The sequence below is a fragment of the Nestor notabilis genome, unplaced genomic scaffold (assembly GCF_000696875.1).
Source record: "Nestor notabilis isolate BGI_N333 unplaced genomic scaffold, ASM69687v1 scaffold6552, whole genome shotgun sequence".
Classification (NCBI taxonomy): domain Eukaryota; kingdom Metazoa; phylum Chordata; class Aves; order Psittaciformes; family Psittacidae; genus Nestor; species Nestor notabilis.
The window spans coordinates 25,508-43,151 of NW_009917965.1; the positions used below are offsets into that span (position 1 = coordinate 25,508).

A 17,644-nucleotide genomic window follows, 5' to 3' on the forward strand; every position below is an offset into this window, starting at 1 on the left:
CAAACTTTCATAATCTAAAAGAATTGCAGCATTCTTCTTCAGCATTCAGTGGTTTTGTGTTCATTTAAAGGAACTCTTTTATAGGAAGAAGAGAGATCCTAGCTGCAGCTCATACTAGGCAAGATGAGTCATGCTCTGGAAATTCATTTGTATTTTATCTGAAAAGTAGATGACATTTCAGTCTCCAGCCTAATTTGGTATTAGCAGTCAGTTAAGCCGAAACATCAGAGGGGAGTGGAGGGCTTAAGATGTTCTATGGATCTGAAGGGGAAAGACCAGCTTGCAAGTGCCTTCTGTACTTTCTGGTATTTCTCGGTATCTTGACTTAGCTCTAAACCTAAGCAATGCAAATTAGTGTTTTGTTTTAAAGACTTCATTGAACCTATGATATCGTTTTTTGCTATTTTTTTTTTTTCTGGCTAATTCTTGCAGACAAAATGATAAACTCCTCTAAAAGAATTATTTTGAATATTTTAGAAACATTAAAAATAGAAATTTAGTAAAATATTTGAAGCGGAATTTCTTTTTGGTAATAACTGTTGAAGACCACACTTTAGCAAAAATCTACTGTAAGAATACTTGGTATTTTCTATATCAAAAAATGCCTGAACACCTTTTTAGGTAAGAGTTATACTCTGGTAGAAAAAGATTTTCCTTTTTGGTCAGTGTAAATGCTTCAAAATTGTTATAATATTTAGATTCACATTTTCCTGAGTTGGACTAGTGCTGATTAAGTTGTGAACACTGAGTATTTTATATAAGGTGTGTGTTTATATATGCACACTTTGTGGGTTAGTGTCTGCATGGGATGTGATATTTCCATAAATGTTTTTGTTGGCAACAGTAGAACTCCAAGTAAGATGCAAATTAGAAACAATTGAAATTGAGTATCAGGCTTATTGAAAATACTCATATGAAAATTATTGGGGTCAAACATTGCCTTGCCATAATGAAGCATTCTTTAAATGAGTTTATAAACTTGACATAGTGGTGGCCTTGAGTACTGATTTGTTTCTGGGTACTTGGAACTAATAAAAGCGTATTTTCTTTCAAAGGACATGTAAAAGTACCAGAAGAATTGAAGTTCCCTAATGCCTGTTGTGTGGGAATTGCATCACAGACTGTTCTTAGCATTTATAATCCAACTGAACGGTGGTTGCAGGTCGGCATTGGAATACTCAGTGTTTCAGTTAATGGGGAAAAGGTAAGAGATTTTTTTAAATAAAACTATAGGAATAATGCTATAATCTTACCATTGTCCTGGTTTCAGCTGGGACAGAATTGTATTTTTTTTTTTTTTTTCCCTAGTTAGCTGGTGAAGTGCTTTGTTTTGGCTTTAGTCTGAGTATAATGTTGATAACACATCAATGTCACTTGCAGTCTGTCTCTCCTGCTTGAAGATTATCTACTAGCATGTTCACAACATAAACTTTGAGACATCTGCACTAGGATTTACTGTTAACTTCCACCCACTGACCTTCCCATTACTCCTCCACCATTCCTCTTCATCCCATCTTTGTTGGCAGAAAGCACCAAGTAGAACTGGCTTTGTTAATTTAGTTTGTTTATTTTGGTGCTGCTCTTTCTCAAAAATTAGGGGTTTATGTATGAATTAATTTTCAACTATAATAAATTCTATAATTCCATTGTTAATCTTTCACTAAATGCTGGAAAGAAACCCCAGCTGAGTTATCTAAATCTTTAAATTAAAAGCAAATGCCTACAGCTGAGTGGGATGGCACTGGGACATGAATGTGAAGATGCAATAATTAATATTGAGCAAAAATGTATATGAAATGTCTGTGCTGAGCAGTGTTGTCAGATAAATGTGGTATTTTGAAAGAAGCTATCATCTGGCAAGAGACCTGTTGAAAATGACAGAGATTCTGTTTTTCAGATGGATCCTGTGAAATATCAATGCCTGGTTTTCAAGAACAAAACCATCGTAGGACCCTATTCTACCAATGATGTCAAAATACTTTTCTTACCTTGTCATTCGGGGATCTTTCAGTGCATTCTCAATGTTTCATCTTGGCCAGTTTCTGCGGATGCCGAGACAATTGTTCAGGCAGAAGCTTTGGCAAGTAGGGTAGTGCTAACAGCAGTCGCTGAAAATCCTCATTTGGAAGTAAGCATCTGCTTAGTGTTGGGTTTGTGTGTGTGTGGTGGTGTGGTTTTTGTTGGGTTTTGGGTTTTTTGTGTGTTGTTTTTTGTTGTGCTTTTATTTATTAATTTTCTGAATATTTTAATGACACTGGAAAAGAATAGGAATGCAAGGTTGTTCCTTCCAGCATCGTGGAATTTCTTATGTTCGGAGTGGGAGGGAATATAGGAGAATGTTTATGAGACATTTATAACCATCTAGCAAGTTTTAGCTGTGGAAAAGCACCTAGCTGGAAATGAAGGATTCTGTCTGAAAAGAATAAATTACTTTTCCATTATTGAAAGAATGGATGAGATCTTAAATATCTAATGCTTTCTAAGTATCTGCTTAGTTGGTTACCATCAGGCATTAAAATGTAACAGTCCCCATTTGTTTCCAATTGTAAGAATTTCTTTATTATTTTACATCAAGTAGCTTTTGTCTCGGTTTATTATTATTGGCCACTTATGATTCTAGAGAATATTTTCTTATTTTGGACTAATTGGAAATTAAAAGTAAGTGGATGTATAAAATGCTTTGCCTTGTATCTTATGAAGGACAACCAGCTGGGAGGCAGTGTGTCATAAAGAATTGAACTAGGCTTTATGTAGTCCTAAATCTAAGAGCATGGACAGGCAGAAATGGGTTTGATGGTACTTTTGGAGGTGCCTGAAGAAATTACATGATAGTCTGTGGTGTCATTGATTAAAGTAAAGTTTTCAGTCATTAAACTCAGCTAACTTATTTTAATTCTTTTTTTTTTTCTTGGAATTTTATGAATACTTTAATGACTTTCTACTTTAAAGTAGTCTGTTAACTTGCTTTGGGCTAAGTAGATCCTGTAAGGTAATGATATTCCAGTTGAATACACATGAATGGATGTAATTTTTAATGCCTTTTCCATAAATTTTAATTTAATTTTAATGCCTTTTTCATACGTAGTTTGGCAAAATCCATCATTCTCCATGTTCTTCATGATGTAGTTCATTCAAGCTTGCTTCATATTTAAATTAAATTAAACCTCTAAAGCTCTATCTCTGCATGTTTTAACATATTCCTGAGATTAGAAAACGTACCAAATAAAAGCTGTATTTTGCTGCACATCATGACACTCAAGTGTTCATATGCTAACAAAAATTAACTACTGCTTAGTTAAAACGTTATTGTAGCAAGTTAAAAGTGAAAAAAATAACTAAACCTGCCATTTCATGTTTACCATCAAGAATCATAGTTTATACTTATTTCTGTTTTAAATTAGCCAAAATAATTTGATTGTGTACTGGATTTTAGTGGATAAATATTGCACTAAGACTGGCTTAATTGATTGAGGCAAAATATGTGGGAGGTTGCAGATTGCATCTAACCCCTTTTGATATCAAAGTAAACATGATTCTTAGATTCCTCCTACCTCTGGTAGGAGGTGTGTATTGTATGTGGGTATATAACGTTAGGAGGATGGGATCCTTACTTTGCTGGTGCTTTTATATAGTAGTGTATTTTTGAGATTTTCCTTCCTTATAAGTTCTACTTTGCCTTAAAACCAGGTGGAAACAGGAAAAAAAGATTATCTGGATTTTGGTGACTTGAATTCTGGCAGTTGGAAGGCTCTTCCACTAAAACTTATCAACAAAACCCATGCTTTTGTGCCAATTAGGCTTATTATTAATGCAGTAAGTACATAATCTTCCTGGATGTGAAAGTTAACTTCTTGTGATACTGAATTTTAATACCAAAACTCTGTTATATGTCATTAAGAAATATAGTCTGGACACTATATGTAAGATTCCTAAGAAATCTTTGATTAGTCAGGAAATGAATTGTTTTGTAGGGTGGTAGTTTGATTCCGCTGTATATTAGGACCATCAAAAATGCTTCTGCATAGGTGTGGTGGTTTGGGTGGGGGGATTGTTTTGTTTGTTTTGTCTGTTTTTTACAGCCTAGCCATGGACTGCTGCCTTTGTGTTACCTTATCTGATAGCACAGGGCAGAGGATAACAGAAGGATCATGTTGCCTGAACCTTCCCGCTGAGAAGTTGGAGATCTACTCTGCTGTTCAAGTAGAACAGCTGGCTGGTCAAACAAGCAGCCAAACTTGCTTCCTTTCAAGTTTAACATATTCTCTCTTCTTCTGCAGGAGCAAGAGCAGGAGTCTTAACTCTGTTTTGTCTCCCACTAGACAGTAATAGGCTGTATTATAGGCTACAGTATGTTCCTCTCTTCGTTTCTGTGGCAATGTAGATTTTAGGTGTTTGGCTAGGCTGGCTGCTGTCTTGTGTTGTGGGAAGAGCTGATCTGGTTTCATTATGTGGAGGGACAAAGACAAGACTGGCCTTATGTTAAGATGGATCAGATCATCTTGGTGACTAGTGAGAGTCGGTCTTGAACAGGTTGTTTTTTCCACACTACTTAGATCGTTCAAAATCTGCTTTGCATTTCTTGGCTTTGTCAGCATTATTGTTAGTGACAATAAGAGATATAATGTTCTAATACATTATTTCTTTGACAGAATGCAGTAGCTTGGCGTTGCTTCACATTTTCCAAGGAACCAGTTAAACCTTTGAATGAAAAATCACTCCAAATGGATGCAGTTTCTCAGATAGCAGCTCCATCAGTTGTAAATCATGTGATACATGCAAGCTATGATGGGCAAGTGAGTAGTGTGTAACTGGCTGATTCTTCCTGTTACTTGCTGTCTGAAGTGATGGTTCTGAATATCTGAGTTTACAGTAGTGATTTTTGGGGAGTTTGTTCATTTGAGCAGTATAGTTTTGTTGCTAGGTTTGGGTTTGTTTTTTTGGGTTGGTTTGGTTTTTATTTTTTTTTGGGGGGTGTGTGTCTTTTTTTTTTTAGTTGTTATTTTTTTCCTCCTTCTCTTCAGTAATTTTCTCTCTCCCATAAGACAAGTCAACCAATTTCTTTTTCAGGATCCTGAAGCTTTAATAGTTTGGGTTCTGTTCCATGCACCTAAGAAACAAATTTCTTGTTCAGGTATAGCAATTTGATTTTCTTTTCAACTGAAACAAATACGAATTTTAATGTATGCATGTGTTAGAATTACAGGAACAGGCTGCAAACTTGAAATTAAACGGTCCATCTTTGGTTTGTGTGTCCTAATATTTTGGGCATTGCATTCAGTTTTACTAACTGACAGAGACAGAATAGTTCTGTGTCTTAATCTTTTAGATGTTAACAGGGGTATTTAGTATCAAACTGTACAAAATGGTTATCTGCTGCAGGATGTGTGCAATTTGCTTTACTACTTTTGCTGAGGGAGTTAAATCATCACTCAAGAAAATGTATTGGTTGCAAAATAAATAAGAAATTTGAAAAAACTTCTTGAGTTTTTCTGGCGTCCTAAATAGTAAATAGTACATACATCAACTAATTTGGCTAGTATGTTAAGATTTTGTTTTGTTTTGATTTGTTTTCTTTATGGACAACTTAAGCCACATTTGACAGAAAGATAAAACTCTTAAATAAGATCTTGTGGGACTTTATTTAAAAGTAAAATAGCTAATTGCCAGGGTAATGGGAGAGCTGCTGTTAATATCACCACAACGTTAATATGTTAAGATTGGACAGTAGCTGAAGTGAGACACACAGCCATAGGAATGGCCTTTGCTGCTAGCAGACTTGCTTGCTTTTGTTACTCATGGAATTCTTCCTAGATTCCTTGGGTCCAGCGGATGAGTTCTTGGCAAGAGTTGATGTAGAAGTGGATAGTCCAGGACCTAGCAGTGTGATTAAAAGTATTCCTCTTCGAGCAAGAGCTGGAATAGCAAGGATACATGCTCCAAAGGACTTACAGGTTTGCATGTATTAACAATACATGTTTCAATAATGGTTTGCCTTTCCTAGTCCACTTCTATTGTAAGGTTTGGTTTTATTATATATGTACATATACATACACACTTCTTTTTCCAGACAATACACCTGTCTACTAGTGTGGGTTCAACAGCCAAACAGCAGCTGCCATTGAAGAATGCTGGAAACATTGATGTATATTTGAAAGTTAAGGTAGGTTGGCTTCTTTCTTGTGAAATCACGAATTTTGTGCTGTTACTGTTGTATTGAAACTAGTGCTGAGCCTTGGGATCCTAGCTCAATTGTATGGTTTGACAAAGGATTTACAGGTTTACATAAAGGGATTGAAAGATAGCAAAGAGATTAGCTCACATTATTGGAAAAAGCATACGGGAGTTTTGTTGCTCAGCTTCAGCTACATTTGTTTTAGCAACATACTTTGTAAAAATCTATTTGTTAAAAATTAGAAGTGTATGCCAAATATGTAAAAGTAGTGAATCCTGTGCTGCACAGCAGATGCTAATTACCTATTGGAGTAAAGCCCATTTAGAGCAAAGAGGTGGATTAGCACTGGGAAACATCTTTATTTTCTAGTAAAGCTGCATTAGTTTTCAGTGGACATCTTGCCAACCCAAGTATGAAACAAATTCTTTTCAGATAGTTCTGATTTGACTTCATTTTTTTGAAAATCTATGGAAAGTGTGATCCCAGAATGAAGGGTAACTGCACACATTTGAAACTAGCATTTCAAAGTCAATGGAAGGAGCAGTCAGTCCCCTTCTAAATTAGAGTAAAATAATATAAAATTGAGGTTTGTGAGCCCATCATTTCTTGGAGCAGTGGGCATGGAACTAGGATGCATGAAACTAGAATACTAGTTCCAGTGGCCATGGAACTAGTATCACAAATGCTGTATTAATGTGATGGTACTGGATACCAATTGATACCAGTAATGGTTGGTACCACTGTTGAGAGAAGGGATGTTACTTCACTAGTGGTGTGCCATTGTTGTACTTGACTGTTAAATTCTTTAAATCTCTTTGTGGCCCCTTCAGTGTTGTATACACGGTTGCTGTTAGAGTTATCTGTAGCTGACTGTCCAACTTTAGAAGAGTCTTACTACTGCAGGGTTATGGGAAAGTTCTGAAGGTGCCAGGTGTATTTGAATTGTCTAACTGCACGTACAACAGATGCACAACCAAATCGTATTGCATGTTGTAGAAATGTTTGCTCCCTTAAAGTAAGTAACGAACCTTCCCTTTTCCCCTTGCCCGCTTTCAGACTTCAGATCAGGACAGCTGCTTTGCTGTTGAACCTCAGGATCTTTTCCTTCTTCCTGGAGAAGAACGAGAAGTGACTGTCTGCTTTGTTCCAAAAAATGTAACGGCTACAGAAAGGTAACCTAAGTGATTTTATGCTGCCTGTGTTAAACAGAGCTACTTTTGACCTTAAGGTCATGAACAAATTGGAAGTTTTAGTCACAAGGGAAACTTTGACTTCTGTTCATGAGAGTCCTCGTTCCTCGTTCATTATAAAGTGGATTTCTGCGAGGGTTTGCCTGGTCCATAGGTTAACTTCCTCTTTTGTTGTACACAGTTTAATAAGTTGCTAATACTTCTCACTACAGATCAACAGATGTCATGAGACTTGTTTAGTGTAAATAAACAGAGTAAGACCCTGAAGCCCTTCATATGGTACTTGTTTCTAAAGTACATCAAAACTTTAAAATACTTATCTTCAGCAGCTCCTTCAGTTACTTTCCTTTTACTTCACTGAGACAAGGGAAATGTTACTTCCATTTTGCATATGAAAAAGCTGAAGCACAGATCAGGGTCAATATTGATTAATTTTGGCTGCCATAATCAAATGAAAGTTCAACTTTAAATCCTGTGCAACAAAAATGTACATACTCCTTTTGCAGATTAAGCATTCATATTTTTGCACATGAGCACCTGTCAAACTTCTTTCTGCAAAATAGACTTGATTGATTCATTCAAGTGACCATTCTGGTGTCATGTAAGAGTTTTTGGCAATGGCAGGGGTCTGACTTACTTCGCCAGAGCAGCTTTTCCTCTTTTTGTTACATGTTTTCCTGTTTCTGCTGTAATAGAGCAAGAATGGACAAAGGAATCTGTCTAAAATATGTTCAGCTTCATTATCTAGCTTAGCTAGGCCTACCCGCTGCGTAAAATTAAACATCTGTGCTAATGACAGTATGAACCTAATGGATAGTCATGGAAAGCAATTAATCTTTGCTTCTCCTATGACCTTATGCCTAACTGCTTTGCTCAGGGTACTCAGTGGGGTTGGAAACTTTGTGGTCCACTTACAAATGCTGCCAAAAGACTAAAAAACTGACTAAAGCAGGAACAAGAGCTCGTGTTCCCTACAGATGGGATGCAGGGCTCTATCAGTAGGTGTCATAGGAACTTCATGACAGCTAGAGTGGAGGTTCCTGAGTTTCATTCCTGGCTCTAAGTTGGCCTGTGCTGTAGCAAATGCTTTAGCCTATTCTTTGATTTCTTTCCTGCCTTATGCCTTTTTTCTCTCTTGCTTTAATTTCTGTTTTGGTTTTTTTATTGTTTTTTCTCTTATTCCCTGTATTGTTGGTTAGATAATTCCAATCTCCACTCCCTTCTCTATATACTCTAAACTTGTTTTATTTCTGTGTTGGCTTCTGCCTGCCTTTAATTGGGCATCACTTCCTTTTTCCTGGTTACTGTTCGGGTTGGGTTGGTTTTTGTGTGTGCGCGTGTGTGTCTTGTTTCTTTGCTCATTAGGTCCAGCTTTCCTATTCAGTATTGGCCCATTTCTTTCTACTTCAGTATTTGAATCTATTGCTGATGCTTTCATTCATCTGTTTTGCTGCTCTGCCTGAAGAAGGCAGTAGTCACCTGTGCTGTGCCTTGTGTCCTATGGGGTAGAGATGAAAAGCCAGGTATAAGTGGCAGGTTCTCTATCTATGGGCTCAGTGTTCTTTCTCAAAGCAATGCCAGGAAACAAAATGAGTTAAAAATCTTGGGTCCTAGCTTAGAATGCTACTGTTGTTAACAGGACTCAGTTTAATTTTGATGCTCCTGAGTATCTCACACTTGTAAAACTTCAGTGCAGGTGTTTCAAAATGCATTTCTTTAATCTACACAGAGACAGACAGACTTCATTTGTCTCCAAAATCAGTCTGTCAATATAATCAGAAGTTAACATGGGGAAAAAAAAATTGCCTAGCTGTAGTCTCTGAAATACTTCTGCAACCATTTCCAGACGAGACCTTCGAGAAGATTGTTTGAGGTACACACGGCATGCGTATTGACAGCCCAAGAGACTTAAGTTTTGCTATACCTGGCAATGTTCAAGGCCAGGCTGGATGGGCTTTGAGGAACCTGGTCTAATAGAAGGTGTCCCTGCCCATGGCAGGGGGATTGGAACTAGGTGATCTTTAAGGTCCATTCCAACCCAAACTATTCTATGATTCTATGCCTAAAGCTGGACTTTGTCATAAAGTTAAAAAAAGAGTATTTATATTTTCCTGTTAAGAAGGTAGGTTAAAAAGGCCTATGTATATATATTTTTTTTTCTCCAGTTATATTTTTTTCATCAGGTAATCTCATTCTGTGATTTGAATTTGTTTATTTTTAAAGTTCTTTGAAAATTCTTGTGCTGCCATCTGGACCTCAGTATGAAGTGGAAATAAAAGGTGAGGTGGTGTCTGTGGAAAACAGACCTGTGTCAACAGCTGCTGGCTGCCCAGACATCCCACCCATTCTATCCAACAAGCAGTTCATTGCCTGGGGAGGAGTAACAGTTGGAGCATCAGTGTAAGTATAAGTTGGGAGGTGTTTATATAGATTATCATGTTAAGTATTTTATATTGCAATTTATGAAACTTCCTATTCATGTTGATAATGTGTAGGTAATAAACTAAGCTGTTTAATGACTCGAGAGAAGCAGTACCTTACCATTTATTTATTTTTTTTGTGTAAGAAATGTTTGGAAACAAACTGTGATCTTGTTTGAGCTTTTTGTATTCTTCAGGACTCTTTAGTTATTGATGCTGTAAGGTTAGTGTGTTATGTAAATAGAAATGTAGTGGCAAGTATTTTCCGAGTAAGTTGATGGAAAACTTCTGTTGGCTCTTCTGACACCTATCTCCAGCTAACATTCTGTTGTTCTGAGAGGTGATTATTTTTTTTCATGAAATGACTTTAAAATGACTGTCCCATTTCAGGACATTTCCATGAATAAATAGATGAAGTTAATTTACATTTGCTGTAAAATATAACTAAACTTCATATTTTTCAGGCAGCAGAAGTTAACTCTAAGAAATGACTCTCCATGTGTGACCCAACATTTAAGACTGTTGATAAGAGGCCAGGATCAAGACTGCTTTCAGGTAACTCTCATGAAAATTTGTCTTTAGTATTTATGACAGTTATCAGGATATGTTTATAATAAAAATGTCTTTGTCCTGACGTGTTGTTCCTTTATAAATGTCAGTGATTAGCAGGCTGTGTGAGTATGTGCCCTGAGGCTGCCAGGATGAACATGGTAGCAGAGCTTAAATTACACTGGCAACCTTGGGAACAGCTGAAATGCTGTAGCACAACAGAGTCAGTACTTGGAGTGATCTGTCACTGGCCGTTCCTGCAGGAGGGCTTGCTGCAGAGGGCTCTGCATACATGACGGAGGGAAGAAGGAAAAACTGGAATTAGCCTTTGGGAATTACTGTAACGAGAGTTGGTGGTTTGACTTTTTGTTTTGTTTTGGTTTGTTCTTTTTCTTTTTTACATAGTCCACATACATTTATATCCCCTTTTCCCCTCAGGTGTTCAGATCTGGTACGTAAAAATCTTAACACTGAGAGAGAATTAATATAGTGGTGGTTAAGTTCAGCCATACCTTATTGTGGTTGCAGGCAAAATAATGTGGTCTAAACTGAAAGGCATCAGTATGCTCATTGTGGGAATATGAAGTATTTTGAATTTGATCTTCTTTATTGCATATTAGGCATTGCAACTTCAAATACATACAGCTGTCAAATGAGTTACTCCAGATTTCAAATAAGTTTATTTTGGGTTGCAGATGATGTACATCTTACCTGCTATGTGTTTTTGCTGTTGTAGTCACTCACTTCTGATATCTTTGTTTTTATAGCTGCAAAGTATATTCGGATCAGAAAAACGCTTAACTAGTAATTGGGAACTCAAAATCCGTCCCAAAGAAGATACTAACATATACTTGATATTTGCACCTACTCGAATAACTTGCTTCTTTGCAAAGCTGGAAATCAAACAGCTGGGGATTCGATCACAGCCAGGAATTAAGTTTACTGTAAGAGTCCCAACTTAACTTCTAATCGTTTTTAACATATGTTTTTCATGATTATTTAAAATCTAGAACAGATTCTATCAAAAACCTGAAACTTTTCCAGATACACACTCTCTGTATCTGTATACTTGCTATAGATAGTATGGGCACTGAATTTTACGGTTTGAACATTAGTCTTAATTTTGCATGTAATTTTTCTCCTTGTGAAGGAAGAAGAAAAATTTTATATGCTATATTAGAAGTAGCCTAAGAATTTCAACTTTACAATTGCCAGTAAATCTGAACTTGTCTTGTTAAATTATAGGTAGGTCTTAAATGAATTTTCAGTAGAACTTAAAGATTGAATAAATTTTGACTTTTTTATTTCTTGCAAATTCTTTTTGGTTCAGATTTAAGCATCTTCATTTGTCTTTCTATAGCTCTTTATGTAGTTTACCATAGTTGGTACAGAAGTTTTAGTAAGAAGCTTGCTCGCCTTTTGAAGTACCCTGTTTTTTCATGGGTTTCATTTTTTTTTTTTTCTTTTTCTCCCCCACCCCAGATACCATTATCTGGATATGGAGGAACAAGCAGTATAACTTTGGAAAATGTTAAAAAACTATCGGGTAGTTACATGGTAACACTGGATGGATTATTGCCTGCAGGATTAAGGAAAGCTTCCTTCTGCATAAGAAACACAGGTTCTCGGGCTGCCTATGTTAAAGCATTGTGCTTTGCAAACCTGCAGACGAAAGCAGTTATGGATCCTCAGGTAATGATGATATCTCCAGAGAAGTTTGTCCTAAGAGAAGGAGCACATGAAGTAAGTATAATACCCAATTCTGAGCAGTCTTTATTAAATCAAATAGAAATAAATATTATCATTGAGAATGTATTTGACTAGTTCTTGGTTGAAGTCTCACTTGTTTTAAATCCTGTTTCACTTGTATTGCCGTAATTTCTTGACTCATATTCCCAATGTTAGTACTAACAATAAGATGCTTTTTCTTGAGTATGTTATCTATTTATTTTATCAGGTGATTACTATAACGTGGAATCCAATGGAAGAGGAAAATAATTTCCATAAAGCAAATTCATTGGTATCAACAGTATGTTTTTATTGTGGAGATGAAGTTTCTAGGCAGCAGTATCGTAGGTAAGCTGTACTTTGCTATTGTAACAGACAGATATTTGATAAAAGATAAAACTAGAGGTGAGTGCTACCATGAGTATGGCTTTAACATGCTTCCAAAAACAGGAAGAGCAAACCCAAAGACAGTGATGATATGGAGAGATCTAGTAAGTCTTGCATCTGGTAGGTTGTTTGGTGTCGGTTTGGTTTGTTTATTTGTGGTTTTGTAGCTAGTTAAGGGTTTTATTTTCTTTTTATATTCTTGAATTTGAGTGTGTTGGGTTTTGGGGAAGATTTTTGCTTTTTTTGTATTGGTAAAAGGTTGTGTTCTGTCTTGGTATCGCTGTCCAATGTAGCTTTATTTTTAAAGAAAAGGCTCATGAAAGGAGTAGTACTGAAATTCAGTAGTATTAAGTTTTGAACATGATTTGCATCTTGGTTTGCTGAATTCTGTTGGTGCAGACAATGTTTGAGTAGATGTGTATGTGGGAAATAACATCAATATATGCTTTTGTAGAAGATATCTTACTAAGCTTAAATAGAGACTATGTTACGCTGTATTTCAGTTTGCATAGCTCAACTGCACAAAAATGGCATATTCTGCTTTTCATGACATAAGTGGCACTTTTTGACTTGTGCTGTGTATGGTGTATAGTGATAATGCAAAATGTTAGCAATAGCCAGAGCCTTAAAGTGCTAATGATACTAATTCAGTGCAAAATTTCAGAATGGCTGTATTTCACTAGTGCTTTTAAATGTGATTACCTGAAACTTTATGAAAAGTCATTTTATTTATTGTTATCCAAATAAAATATTAAACATAGCTGAATTTAACTGTAAGACTTTGAATAAAAAGCTTATGGAACAGCTGTATTTGTGACTTTCTTCATGGAAATTGGTTTATTTTAGATATCTTAGAAGATGTTTGTTACTGATTTTTGTATCAACTCTTGACTGAGTCTGCTCACTATCATTGAATCCTTCTCAAAGGGCAGAAAGACTTAGGAAAAGCTTTGATCTACTGATCAAGAGAAAACCCATTAAGCAGCTTGATGCACCTAAATACATAGTGTTGGAGACTTTTATTCAGACTCTGGACACTGTACATGAGTGAAATTATTTGTCGCTGATTTTATTAGTCAGCAGGCATGGCATTTGGTTCTTGAAACGAACATGGTGGTCTAGTTGGTTGTTTCTTGGCGGGAACTTCTCTAAAGTCTCCCTTGATAATTTGAAAGGGATGCTTCTTTCTTGAAATGACTGAGTACTGTATGCCACTCAAACCCATTCTGTAGTTGTGTACTAGAATGAGAACATGATTTGGGACTTAAGGGCAGGAATGTAAAATGAGTAATCTACCCAGTCTGCCAACTTACGGCTCAAGTCCTTTACTCCAAAAATATACAGTGTCAGCAGCCTGGTAAGTAGCTTAGACCTGAGAGTTAGTAGTGCTGAGGCATCCTTTCCACCTCCACAGCTCTGACCCTGTCTGAGTGCCAGGTTTCCTTTTACTGACCTGAAGCTTCCCATTCTTCCAAGGACTATTTATATCCTTATTCTTCCCAGTGTTTTCTGTCCTGTTGGCAGTCATGCTCCTTGGTTCTATGTTCCTGCTGTTGGCTGGCACATGCTGCCACTCTGCCATTGACTAGTCAAATTTTCCTCTCAGAAGGCTTTCAGTAATGACCAAAATAGCATTCTCCTGCTTCCTGTGGTGACTGAAAAATCACTCAGATGCCTGAGGTGCTTGTCAGAAATCTAGGTAGGTGTGACTGACAGGAGAGAACAAGTATCTTATAAAGACAAGTGTATAGTAGCTATTATTCCAGAGGTTGCTTTCACTGTGCAGCAATAGAGCAGGTATGTCTTTAATAATTTTAAGATTATGGAAAGATTTCAATTTTAAACGAATGCTCACAGATTTAAGCTTAGTGTATTCGAGAAATAATAAAGTTAAAATTATTCTGGATTCTTACCAATCTTATAAATCTTTTCAAACTGGAGTTTCCAGTACTTTGTGTAATTTAATGACTCTTCTTTATGTCTTTAACAGAGCTATGATGTATAAACCTGAGGTAGAAAAACACATAATCCCAGAGAAGAGCTTATTGAGAAACATTGTATTTGATGAAGATTTTCAAGGGGAGCAGCTTGTGACAGAAGGTAAGCTGATGACTTGCTAAAAGAGAAATGTAATACTTGTTTTAGGGTGGAAAAATGTGCTTTTAGGCTTGAATCATAGTTATTTTTCCACTGTGTGTGGTTTTTGGGTTGTGGGTTTGGTTTTGGTTTTTTTTTGGGGGGGGGGGGGGGGGTTTTTTTTTTTGTTTTTTTGGTTTTTTTTGGGGTTTTTTAATAAATGTAGAAGCAAAATTCTACATTTGGACAGATGTATTGGGTTTACATGGCAAGGTTTTTGGTAGGTTGGGCTACAGCGTAGTGGCTTTTGTGAAGCTGCTAGAAGCTTCCCCCATGTCCAATAGAGCCAGTGCCAGCTGGCTTCAAGATGGACCTACTGCTGACCAAGACTGAGCCCCTCAGTGATGGTGATAGAGCTTCTGGGATAACAGACTGGGGGGGAAGAGGGAGTGTGCAGAACTCTGCAACAGCAATAGCAGCGAGAGAGAGGAGGGAGAACATGTGAGCTGAACAATTCTGCAGGCGCAACGAAGGACAGTCAGAACTTTGCTGACATCAAAATATACATATCCCTTCCCAAATTAATGTACTTTTGCTTCTGTTAGCATGGAATTTATTAAAATAGAATGCAGAGTATTGTAAAGGCATCCTTCAAACAAACAAAACCAACCAAAGTCGCAAACCATCAAAAAACTAAGCAAGCCTGATTCTTTCTCTATAGATCATACGTGTTCTTTACTTGGAAGAGTAAAGATTGTTGATCATTCATGTTGTTTGAGGTGATAACCTAGTGAAGATGCTTGGGTTCTGGAGTATGCTCTGAAGTTGTTAAGCCAGTGTTAGAGCCTAGACATCCCTGATTATCCCCTATTCCCCTAATACCAGAATTTTGCTAATGGTAGCTTTTTTTTTTCTTCTTTCTATAGAAAACAAGGCCTGCCTCATGCATCTTAATGTTTTTCTATCTCTATTTGGGAGCATACTTTCCTGAATTAGTGAAATACAGCTTATTGTTCCCTGTTTGGTCACAATTTTTTGTTTACTCAAACTTATTTATGTTGGACATAAAAGATCCTTGTCCTCTTATATACTACTTTCTGTGCTTGATCAAGAAATTTGACTGACTGTTTTTAGGAGACAGATTTGTGTAACACTGCAAATATGCGTTCAAGGAGGGGTGCTGTAAGAGTAGCTTTTGGAAAAGTAAACTAGGTTATTCTTACTCATTTTAACAATGATACAAACTTAAGCCCTTTCTTACCTTCTTGTCACCCAGTGATATCCAGTATGAATAGTACAATCTCATTTTACACAGATTAGTGTTCACCAACTTCTCAGTGGGAATAATCACATTTTTTTTCTTACACATTCTTGTAAGTCAGGTACTTTGCAGGAACAAATAGTATTACTTAGAATTAAGAAATCTGATTTTTTATTTTTTTTTCCTTTTCTGCAAGATGCTATTTTTTAGGTGAAAAGTAAATTGTTTTTTCAAGATCTAGAAGCTTTTTTAAATTTTTTTTGCCTTTTTAAGTGAAAGACTGTTAAAGAGGTAATGCTGAAAAAAACTTCAACGAATAGAATGTCTTGGTTATAAGGATTGTTTTTAATGTAAAGTTGGCTCCATAGACTGTTTTGGTCTCCATTTCTCATTGCCTTAATCCACAGAGGTATTTGAAACACCTATTAAGAAATTACATACTGAAGTTAGTGTTTGAAATATCACTGTGTCAGTTTTTCACCCGTCTTTATACAAATACCAGTAACCATTCCTGGTATCTGCTATGCAGCAAAGGAAATAATGGTTGGATGAAATGTATCCTGTGTGAGAAGTGTTCACTTTTTCATTCTGTCTATTCAACGTAAAATAGCTCAAAGCAAAGGAGAAAACTTTGATTATTAAATATTTTAATGAAACATTTCAGTATTTTGAAATAATTGTCTTACATTCCTGACCTTTTGGATATTTACAGGTACAAAGTATTAAATAATGAAGTGTTAGATTGAATAGGCTGAGTAATTGAAACATAACTTCTCTCAAGGTGAATCTCCTGTGAAGCCTTAGGAATTTATTAGTCTTATTTACTGGGGTTAAAAAAAGTAAAATTTAACTTGAATCTGGCATGGAATCAAATTAGTATATACTGTTTGAATAAAGGTGGGAAATATCTATCTTATAATTAAAAAGTTTAAAATTGGTGTGTATTTAGATTTATATTTTTCTTCTCATTAATATTGATTTATGCCTGATAACTGAACTTGTAGTAAGTAATTTTTGAACGAGCTAGGATATCTTAGGCAACAGATTATTAACTCGGTCTATATCCTTAATCTCTGTTGTGTAATTTATGAGTATTATAGAATTGCTCTATTACTCTCATTTTTAGTATGTGATATCCCACGGGGGACAAATGATATCCATCTTTTCTATGCAAATATGCGAAAGGTTATACTTTCTGTGGTTGGATGTGCCACTTTTGATCAGGATGAATTTCAGCAGTCTTCTGGGCGTCATTTGGAGTCAGACAGGTAATGTAACTATAAGGCTAACTGCCAAGTCACACCTAACTGAAGTGCATCTCCTTTCATTGAAGATTTTGATATCTGTGAAAATAGCCTTGTTTTACAAGAGAATGGCTCTGATGAGTATCTAGTTGGCTCTTCTCACTCTTTTTCTCTATATAGTCTGTTTAAGCTGTTATGCTAACTTTTAAACTATTCCCTCAACTGACACCATTAACTTTATCTGCAACTTCCTATTCTGCGTCTGAATAAACCTGTTCAGGTTTGTTTCTTTTTTTCCCCATAGGCTCTTCCAAAGTGCATTCATTGTTGTAGTCCTAATAGGACTATAACCATTTCATTCCTTGTAATGAATTTCTGATGTCTGGGATGGAAATAGAGATATACTATGAAGGCTTAGTGGCCTTTCCCTTGTCCAGCCTTTCAATATACTATCTACTATACTCATAAAAAAACTTATCAGTACTGAGGCTACTCCCACCACTATCATTCTCTTGAATGAAGCAGTCCATTATTGGGAGGACAAGACAGAGACCTGGTCTTTAAAACGGACCTGTCGCTTAGGCAGATTGCTGTAGCATTCGGAGCCTGAAAAGGGA

General features: G+C 36.3%; 1 protein-coding gene across 1 annotated transcript in view; it reads left to right on the plus strand.

Annotated features, from left to right (window-relative positions):
- CEP192 (centrosomal protein 192kDa) overlaps positions 1-17,644 on the plus strand; it is a 63,735-nt gene that overhangs the window by 25,084 nt on the left and 21,007 nt on the right. Inside the window, exons 18-32 of the mRNA XM_010009489.1 lie at positions 1,056-1,204; positions 1,898-2,128; positions 3,688-3,813; positions 4,650-4,793; positions 5,068-5,131; positions 5,812-5,951; positions 6,068-6,160; positions 7,229-7,344; positions 9,586-9,762; positions 10,247-10,337; positions 11,099-11,275; positions 11,814-12,074; positions 12,289-12,407; positions 14,437-14,546; positions 16,910-17,051. Of these exons, the coding sequence (XP_010007791.1) occupies positions 1,056-1,204; positions 1,898-2,128; positions 3,688-3,813; positions 4,650-4,793; positions 5,068-5,131; positions 5,812-5,951; positions 6,068-6,160; positions 7,229-7,344; positions 9,586-9,762; positions 10,247-10,337; positions 11,099-11,275; positions 11,814-12,074; positions 12,289-12,407; positions 14,437-14,546; positions 16,910-17,051 (2,140 nt within the window). The remainder of the gene's footprint in view (positions 1-1,055; positions 1,205-1,897; positions 2,129-3,687; positions 3,814-4,649; positions 4,794-5,067; positions 5,132-5,811; positions 5,952-6,067; positions 6,161-7,228; positions 7,345-9,585; positions 9,763-10,246; positions 10,338-11,098; positions 11,276-11,813; positions 12,075-12,288; positions 12,408-14,436; positions 14,547-16,909; positions 17,052-17,644) is intronic.